The sequence below is a fragment of the Orycteropus afer genome, unplaced genomic scaffold (genome assembly GCF_000298275.1).
Source record: "Orycteropus afer afer isolate SDZICR_OR568_19922 unplaced genomic scaffold, OryAfe1.0 scaffold00157, whole genome shotgun sequence".
Taxonomy (NCBI): Eukaryota; Metazoa; Chordata; class Mammalia; order Tubulidentata; family Orycteropodidae; genus Orycteropus; species Orycteropus afer.
The window spans coordinates 1,383,235-1,393,899 of NW_006921744.1; the positions used below are offsets into that span (position 1 = coordinate 1,383,235).

The following is a 10,665-nucleotide window of genomic DNA, read 5'->3' on the forward strand; positions in this document are numbered from 1 at the left end:
CATGACAAGAACAGATATATGCACACCCATGTTCATTGCAGCACTATTTACAATAGCCAGAAGATGGACACAACCTAGGTGTCCATCAACTGAGCACTGGATAACTGAACTATGGTACATACAGACAATGGAATACAAGTTCAACTACTCGGTCCCTCTGGGTAGCTGGCTGTGACCAAGCAGTGACCACAATCCATGGCACATTCTATGAAACAAGCCATTACGTGATTTGGACATTTTGTGAACAGCATATTGTAATCTGGTCCTGGTTTTGCTTTAAGCATCTCCAACAAGCTTTGCACCTTAGCAGTGATCAACTTTTGTGTTTGGTCCTTAATCCAGGTTATTAGCAACTTTGCTATATCTGGTATAGGTACCACTGGTATTTTCATTAGCAGAGCTGATCCTTTAACAGCTTGGGATAATTCTGTTTGTTTTTGAGGCTTATCACGACTGTCAAGTGACACATGTCTAAACTGCGAGCAATAGCCTTCACTCATTTACCACCTTTGTGTTTTTTAATAACCTTTTATTTCCAAATGGATAATTCTCCCTTGTTTCTTATTGCTGTTATTACTAGCATTGTTTTTCCTCTGTTTGAGATGCACTTCAAGGTAATAATTTTGAAAGAAAATTAAACAGAGAGAGAATGCGATAACACTCAAGAAATGTGTGATACATGAGACTGGATGTTGCTGCCTACATGTTAAAGCATGCAGCATTATACAGTAAACTTTTTATATAACAAGTACTGTATTGTACATACATAAATCAGTAACATAAGCATTTTTTATGACTACCAAAACATGTATAAGTTACATATGTCCTGTACTACCATACTTCTCGCAACTCAATCACTGCACAGAAGAGACGCAAGATACAGGTGTTGCATATGTGGGAAGCTGTTGTGCTTGCTATGTCCTGTTTCCCAACTGGGATTTCTGAACTCTACTATAAGCTTACAGGCCCACAGATATATATGCAGTCTGATGTTGCCTGGAAGGCTGTTATGTGGCGCATGATTATACGTCCATTCTATTCATCACACATTCTCCATTTGCTGTCCTTCATATAGTTAGCTAGTGGCCACTGAGTCAACATAACTCTTGGTGGCCCATGTGTGCAAGGTAGGAGTGTGGTCGACAGGTTTTCAAGGCTAAGACCTTTCTTTTGAGTTGCCTCTGCATGGGTTTGCATTGCCAGATTTCTAATTAGTAGTCCAATGCTTAACCATTTCCACTAGCCAAAGATATTCCTCATAAAGCGGTACATTTTATAGAGGCGTCAGAGAATCTACCACACTATCCCACCTATATTCTGACATAATCAGGCATGAAGTAAGAAAGGGCCTGAAGAAAACTTCAAGTGCAAATTCAGTTCCAAGAAAAGAAAGTGGCCATTTCCCAAAAGGATTTGAGGCAATAAGTACAGACTACAAGGAGGGGTTGCTAAGAGTCAGGTCCGTTTCAATGGCACATAACAACAACAACAACACACAGAAGTTCAGTAGTGAAAGATATTAAACACCTGCAGATCTTATATTTTAATTCAATTTGCATGTGCAAATAATTAATTACACCTCATTCTTTAAGTCACAGCTCCCCAACTAATGTGCAGGAATGGATGACAATGATCCCCTCAGCAATTAGGGCTTCAGATCTAAATTCTCTTTTATCTACTATAATGTGCCCTATAATTATTACCAGTTTATGTGTGCCATTGTATGAATAAGATTGGAAGCATTGTTTTGAGTTATTCCTAAGCAAATAACTATTTAAAAAAATATGTTAGTGTAAGCACCTTTAAAAGGAGCTCAGGTAGTACAGTGCCTAAGGTATCTGACAGCTAACCAGGATGTTGGCAGTTCAAGTTCACCAGCTACTCTGCAGAAGGGAGATGGGGCAATCTACCTCCACAAAGATTTACTGCCTTGGAAACCTAGTGTGTGTGGGGGGTTGCTATGAGTTTGATCAACTCAATGGCAAGGAGTTTTGGTTTAGGCATCTTTATAATTTATTTACATTATTAACATATTCAAGGAGATAAAACTCTAGAATGAATTCATTTTTTATAATTCAGTACCTAAATATAAGGCCAAATGAGCAGTGCTGCCAACAAAATATTCTCCCCCTTCTTTCCCAATGTACTAATGTACTTGAAATAAACAGATTTACCAAAGATATACTGTACTGTGTATACCTGTAATCATAAAGCATTCAAATAGTATTTCTTCCTCAGAATCAAAGCTAAACAGAGAGTGACTATTAAACAGATATAAAAAGAAAAATAACATAAAAACATACCTGTGGGGCATATCCAGGAGGCACATAAATAGGAGGCACAGAACCATTTGGAGACATCATTGGAACCTGAGCAGGACCTGAGTGGGTTACAGAAATGTTATAATTAATCCAATTTGAACTACACTTTCAAAACTTCATCTAAACTGAACAAGATAATAATGACTATATTATTATGAAAAGTTCAGATGATTCACCTGCTCTGAAATATAAACGTTATCTTGTAAAGTACACTGTCCTTCACTACAGTTGTTTCTAAAACTTGCCTGGTGATCACAGTCACCTGGGAAACTCTTCAAACACAGATTTCTAGGCTTTCTAAGAAATTATTAGTATGTTTATAATAAAATCTTGAATCGGTGTATTTTATTTTGCAAATATCCCAGGTGATCTTACAATTGTGTAAATTTAGATTCACTGACTTAGAGGAAAATCAAAGTAAATTCTGCATATAAAATGACAGATACTAAAGACCACAATTTGAAGTTAGTAAGAAAAATCATGAACAAGTCAAGAAGGAAAAGCAATAAGTGAGATAAAGTTAAAAACTTGGAGCTAGCTTTGTTAGGGTTAAAGAATTTGTGCAAAGTGTAAGTCATATCAATGACTTGAGAACAAAGTTAGAGAAATGATGTACATGTATATTTACCCAAGGAAAATCTGTTTCTTACATAGAAAACTTCTTAGAAAGAAAGAAAATTCAGCTTGTCTTACTCTGTATTTCCTTTCATTCTTATAGTATTGTATTTATTTACCTAACAGCTTTAATAATACGATCTCTTGAGTACTTTCTCTCCTAACCTTTCTGGGAATAAAATGGGCACTTCTGGGAAATGTATTTTATTCTTTCTAGGACCTAAAATCTTACTTGCCTTACATAACTTTAAGAAAGAATTTCACCTTCAGATCTCTTCTTTGCTATAATTTTAGATTACATTGTCCTTCTCACCCACCAGTTTTTAATAAGTTGACATGAAACTTCCTCAAAGAGCCTTACTTACTTCTGAGGAAATAACAGTACACCACAACAGTGTGATAAAGAATGTAATAGGGGAGGCAAGTTCCTTTACTATGTAGATTTTGTATCTAAAGAGTTCATATAATTGGTCTTAGTTATTTTCTGTACAAAGAAATGAAAGAGGAAAATCTTAATAGCAGGGTAGAAAAATCAAAAAAATTCCACTGGTAACCTTGCATATACTACAGAAAAAGAAAAAAGAATGAAGAGCAGTGAGGTTACAGCAAGCTCAGATTATAGCCACTCTACTCTTTCTATGGAGACAGAAGGGTGAGGATACAGCACCAAAGTGGCCATAGGTGGAGGGGAAGGGATGCGAAAGGTGGGAAGGCATGAGAAAAGAGAACGTAGAAAAATGGGGCGCAGGAAGGGAAATAATGAACAGTGTTAAGGAAAAGGGGATGGGAGAAGGAAAAGGGAAAAGGAGAGAGACAAGTGGAGAGGAGAAAGGAATGAGTGAGGTACAGAGAAGAAGAGGGGGAGAGTGAAGAGAAGTGGGAGCAGAGGATAAGGAAGGGAAAAAGGTAGAGGAGAGAAGAAAGGGGTAAAAAGGAGTGAAGAAAGAGTAGAAGGGGAAGAGGAAAGACAGAAGAGGTGGGAAGAGTACAGGAGAATAGGAGCAAGACAAGTGGTTAAGAGGAAAAAAGAAGTGTAAACGTGTGTGGTTAACAGACTACCAAATTACACTACGTGTAATAATAACTTTTCAGCAAAATACATCCTCACGCAGAGTCCAAAACTATATTCACTACCATCAACTAGATTTTGACTCATAGAGACCCTATAGAACAGAGTAGATAGAAATGCCCTACAGGATTTTCAAGGCTGTATACCTTTACAGAAGCAGACTGCCTCATCTTTCCACTGCAGAGAGGCTAGCGGGTTTGAACTGCTTACCTTTTGGTTACTAGTTGAATGTTAAGCTTTAACCACTATGCCATCCACAATAAGTCCTCTAAATACATGAAGTTGATTAAAAAAATACTGTTATCTTAAAATAACTAATCATATATATAGTTAAAACTTATAAACGTTCCTGGGTGGTAGAACTAGTTAAGTGCTGGACTACCAGCTGAAAGGTTGGTGGTTCAAACTCACCCAGAGCTGCCATAGGTCAGCTTTGAAAACTCTTATGAAGCACAGTTATCTGTGCACATGTGGGGTCCTCATGAGTTGAAACCAACTGGAAGACAACTAACAAGTTTGTTTTTTTTTTAAACTACTTATAGAGCACTTATTATGTGTCAGGAAATACACATACATCCTTCTCTAACCCTCATAATCATCTTATTAAGTAAATATTATTAACACCACCATTATCCAGATGTGAAAATTGAGGCCCAGAATTAAGTTTGCCCAAGTGGTAAAACTGGGAATAATAGTTTCATTTCTAAGGATATGCCCCATCCTTACTCAATACTACATATTGAGTAAATATTACAATGCCATGAATTACTGGCAACTGATGTAATCTGAGGTTTAAGAACGATAATTTGATGTTCCTAAGAAAAATCAAGGTTCTGTCTTTAAATCATTGAAAAACAAGTGAAAAAGACCAAACTTTTCCCACATTTAAACAAACATTATGTATTAATTTACTGAAAAATCTTGTAAGGTATTTTAAACTTCTAGGCAAGAAAGGCTACATTCAACAACTCACTTTTAACTTCTATATACTGGCTTAAAGAGAAAGTAGACCAATTTTAGACTAATGTTGGTTACTTCTATTAGTTAAGTTATATAAAACTACAGTAAACTACCCATCACTAGATTTCTGAAGCATAAGAGCTAGGTAAGATATATTTATAATACATGAAATTTATCTGAGCACCAAAACGAATTCACTGAAAACTGTCTGAAATTTGAATAATGATTACAACAAATTGATATTTACAGAGCTTCTACCTCAGTAAATCATTAAAAATCATTAAAACAAAGGCTGGTTTAATTTGGGGTGGGGGGAGGAATCAGAGTTGTTTTTTTTCTTTTCTTTCTTTCCTCAAAGCTGTTGGTAATTATATTTAAAATAATGAAACTACATAACTGTTTTGTGCTGCCCTCCTTTTACTAGAAAATATACAAATATTATGTAGTTACAAAACTCAAACCATATTATATTTGATACTTGCTAAAACTAGTGCCTAAGGCACATGACTGCTCACCAGAAGGCTGGCGGTTCAAACCCACCAGCCACTCCTCGGAAGGAAGGTTGGGCAATCCTACTTCTGTAGTGATACTGCCTCGGAAACCCAAGGAGGGGTCGCTATGAGTTGGGGCCGACTGGACGGCAGACAACAACAACAACAACAAAACTAATTCTACTTCAGTAGTAAAAAACTCTACTTTATCCTTTAATTATATTTAAGTGTACTTAAAATAGGACAAAACAAATCTAAAATAAACCAGCAGTCACCAAAGGCCAATTTAATGATTAACTCACTTTTCTACAAAGCAATCATTTCACTGTAGCAAATAAATTTTCATACCTGAGGGTTGCTTCGTGGTACACTGCTGGATTTTTTTTTTTTAAACACAATTCATCAGTACCATATTTAATATCTAAAGTATGGTGTGAAGTTCAATTCAACACTGGACACAAAAAAAACCCATTGTATAAACACAGTATATACAAATGTTAATGTTTAGAACCACAATGTTTATATTATCATTTCTGTTGCTATCTGTGTGTCTATACAGTAAAACCCTAAAGCCTCTCATATTTAATGATGCAAATAATTTGATTACCTCTTAGTTCCAATAATATTTTTCACTTTGGGAAGTATTGAAAATTAGCTACAAGCTCTGACATATTTTTATGCAGTGAACGAATTTTGTCCCAAAGAAAAAGCTAAATCTGTTACAGTTTGTACCATTAAATGCACACCTGGCACAAGAGTAGCAATAGCTCAACAACTAAGGATATACCTAGTAGCTCCTTAATAATCTACTTGATTTGACCAAAATCTATTCAAAACATCTTACAGAAGAAACAATTCTACTCACTAATTGCATTAAGGAGAAATTTAAGAAGCCCTCTCATCCCAATTCCTTAAAAAGTGCCACCAATGACTTAAAAGAAGAAATATTTTATCTACTATAGGTTAACATTTTCCTTACAGTACTATATATACACATTTAAGAGTTATTTTTAAAAAATGAAACTACGAATTTGCCCAAGAGTTTATAATTCTTAAAATTCAACGGGCTGAAGGCTACACACACTCTTTATAAGCAAGCTTTCACAATGGCTCCCAAATAATCTGATACCAATTTTCAAGTATTAGTTTCAAAAACAAAAACCTAGTAAAATAAAGGCACTGGAAAGAAATATTCTGTGGAATATAAAATCAGCATAATTCTAAATACAGTTTAATGTTTTTATAATTACATGGCAACAATTTAAAATATTTTTTAGCGATTATATTTGACACCTATTTTTTAAAAACATCCACACGGCATAATTTTAGATTAATAAAATGCTATGTTTTCAAATAAAAGCAGAATATTCAAAACAGCAAATCTTACCACTCATTTTTTTTTTTTTTTACAGTAGCAGCAGAGAACAAGAAAATCCAACAAGGAAACAGCGTAGTACACGTTAACAGCTTTAATTGGAGAATGGTTTCTTTCTTTCTTTCTTTTTTTTTTTTTTGCAAAGCTGTAACAGGAAAAGATCCTTTGACCGAGTCATGTGATAGGCTGCATGTGACTTGCACTGACCCGGGAAAAGGGAAGGAAAAAAAGCTAGTGCTTCTGCTTGCTGCGTTTGTGATACAGTAAGTGCTTTATGCTGCTTCTCCCCTGAATTTGACCATCTTATGCTGCTTCTCCCCTGAATTTGACCATCTTACAGATTTCCTTGGGAGCTCTGGTAGCATAGTGGCTAAGGCACTTGACTGCTAACCAGAAGGCTGGCGGTTCAACCCCACCAGCCACTCCTCGGAAGGAAGGTTGGGCAATCCTACTTCCGTAGTGATACTGCCTCGGAAACCCAAGGAGGGGTCGCTATGAGTCGGGGCCGACTCGATGGCAAATAACAACAACAACAACAACAGATTTCCTTATCAACTAATTCAAAGCTTAACAAAATATATGTGCAAAAATATATATTTGATTAAAAAAATGCTTTGTCTTCACTTTCCTCTGATAACACCTCAGGTACTATCTTCTAATTCTTATTTTATTCATCTAGCCTGCTGTTCTCCATTTAAAAAGTCTGGGATAAGTGTAACATTTATTAATTTTAAAAAATCAGTCTTAAATGTCTTTCTAAAGCTTGATATATTCTCTATACTAACCCTTAAGGAATGATGCTGGGTTCCTTCACTGAGGGGGTGATATTTGAGGCTGGCAAATTTGTCTTTGAAGAGAATAAAGGCTACCACTTCTATTGTTAATTTAACTTTTTTTTTTTGATTTTTAATACATTTAAATTTTAATTTAGACACTAATAAAGATGCTTGGTGAATGACAATCTCACTCATATCCATGAAATTTGGAAAACAGACCATGGGTTCAGAATAGCAAAAAAAGTAAAGGATAGACTAAACAGGTTAATATGTACACCCAGACCTCTTCCCAAGGCACTCTACCCAAGTACTACTAGAGACCAGATAGGAGACCACAGGTAAGGTTCGTTTATAACAGAGGGGAAGAAGACTGTGAGGACTTTTGAAGAGCTTTTCATTGTTTCATGGTGCCAAGTACGTTTAGAGGAACCTTATTAACAACTAACATTAATTAACAGAGGGGTAATTATAATGATTGGCTTGTACAAGTTACACAGTAGGAAGAAAATTATGGTACCAAAAAATGTAAATTTTAATGACAGATTCAATATTTAGCAAGGTTCAAATAATTAAATATCATAGCATTTTTGTAAGAATTATAGATAAATTTAAAGTTCCAAGTATACTGACTGGCACCACTCTATTAAGTGGTTACTATTATAAGTAAAAGTATGATTACTATGTTGTGTTGTTTTTAGGTGCTATCAAGTTGGTACTGACTCATGGCAAATCTTTGTACAACAGAATGAAATAGTGCCTAGTCCTGTACCATCCTCACAGTCCTTGCTATGCTTGGGACCACTGTTGCAGCCACTGTGTCAATCCATCTCACTGAAGGTCTTCCCCTTTTTTGAGGTTCTTCTATTTTATCAAGCTTGATATCCTTCACCAGGGACTCGTCCCTCTGACAACATGATCAAAGTACGAGATGGAAGTCTGGCCATTTTCATTTCAAAGGAGCACTGTAGCTGTACTTCCTTCAAGGCAGATTTGTTCCTTCCTCTAGCAGTCCACGGTACATTCATCATTTTTCAATAACATCACAATTGAAATGCATAAATTCTTCTGTGGTCTTCCTTATGCACTGTCCAGGTGTCATGTGCATATGAGGCTACTGAGATACCGTGGCTTGGGTCAGGCACACCTTAGTCTTCAAAGCAACATCTTTGCTCTTTTAACACTTCAGAAATAATTATTATATAGTGCTTAACTATGTGCTAGGCACAGTAAGTGTTACATATAAATAATTTAAGTCACTTAATACGCATGATAACTCTGAAGTAGGCACCATTTATTTATAAGTAAAGAAAACTGAAGCAGAGAGCAAAGTTAGAAGCAAAGCCAAGATTACCTAATAAAGCTATTTATTTATTTATTTTTAAAGAAGTGTAAACCATGTTTAAAAGCCCACAGTCCTAAAAAGGTGGAAAAGAACTGGCAAGGGTAACCTAGAGCAATAAATGTCAATAAATACATACCAACCACCCCAGAGAAGCTACTAAAGAACCATTTTTTTTTCCCCCTAAATTTTCATTGTGATCTGGGTGAAAGTTTACAGAGCAAATTCATTTTCCATATAGAACCTCACATATACTTTGTCTCATGATATTGACTGCAATTTCCCACAATGCAACAGCACAGCTGCTTGTTGAGTTTATGATACAGTAAATGCTTTATGCTGCCTCTCTCCTGAATTTGACCATCTTCCAGATTTCCTTCTCAGCTAATTCAAAGCTTAACAAAATATATGTACAAAAATATATATTTGATTAAAAAAGTCAAATATATCAAAAATTCCACTTCCTCCCCCTAGTTATCTCTTCCCTGTGTCCTTCCCACCCATGCACTCCTGCCCCCCTGAGCTGTCTCCCTGTGCATACGCAACCCTTGTATTGTCCCATGACTGATCTCTCCTCCAAGGAGTGTATTTACCTAATGTAAATGTTCAGCTCATATCCCAGTCTTTTGTTTGGCTGGAAGCCACAAGAGTGGGTTCAATTCCATGCCTGAAGGGCAGCTAGGGGCCATAGTCTCAGGGGTTCAACCAGGCTCTACCAGACCAACAAACCTGGTGAAGAATCATTCTTATAAAGTGGGTCACTGTAAAGTCTAAGTTCAAGAAGTAATTATGAACTTCTAAGCACCTAAGGCAAATCTTCTCAGAATAAGATGTAAAAGCAAAGCATTCTCCTGGACGCCACAGAATCTTCTCATAGTTGTTAGACTCAGGCTCAGTAAATCCTATCATGTCTCTGATCTGAAGTCCCTAAACAAAACCAAGTCCTTGCAGCAAACTTGCTCATTTCTGCTCATATCCTTTCACTGTTGTTTCCATTTCCTGACTTTTCCTTTCATTGATTACCTCCTTCCCAAACCTTTTTCCAGTGTGATCACTAGTACCTTTTTTTCCACTATAAACAAATTTTCCTATATCCTCAAGCTTTTCATAGAAAACTTGTTCCTCTGTTTCCTTAAATGAAACCTGGCTACCACCAGGATACTTTTTTCCATCAGCCCCCAGCTGCAGAAGCTCCTCATTCCCTGTGAAGCAGGGATGGTAGTCTCTAGATACCCCAAGGCTGTTTCCCATTACCATTGCTATTTCTCCTCATGCTTAAGTTTTCATTCCTTGGAGATCATATCCTATGAGTATTCCACCCTCTACCACTTCTCATCACTGTCACTTGGTTGTCATTTGAGAATGTGTTCATGATTTTATTCTATATCCCAATTCCTGCTCATTAGCACAGTGACTTTTTTTAAATTTTTTATTGTGATCTGGGTGAAGATTTACAAAGCAAATTCACTTTCCATACAGCAGTTCACATATATTTTGTCGCATGTCACTGACCACAGTTTACCACAATGTAATAGCTCCCCTTCCACTTCCTCCCCATAGTTACCTCTTCCCAGTGTCCATCCCTCCATACTCTCCTGCCCCCTGAGCTGTCTGTCTCCCTGTGCTTAAGGAGCCCTTCCTTCTCCCATGATTGTTCTCTCCAGGGCGTGTGTCTACTTGAGGTAAATGTTTAACTCACATGCCTGTACTTTGTTTGGC

General features: G+C 36.5%; 1 protein-coding gene across 1 annotated transcript in view; it reads right to left on the bottom strand.

Annotated features, from left to right (window-relative positions):
* Window positions 1–10,665, bottom strand: part of FNDC3A (fibronectin type III domain containing 3A) — a 341,318-nt gene that overhangs the window by 110,508 nt on the left and 220,145 nt on the right. The window contains 1 exon segment of the mRNA XM_042781725.1: window positions 2,304–2,380. Coding sequence (XP_042637659.1) covers window positions 2,304–2,380 — 77 coding nt within the window.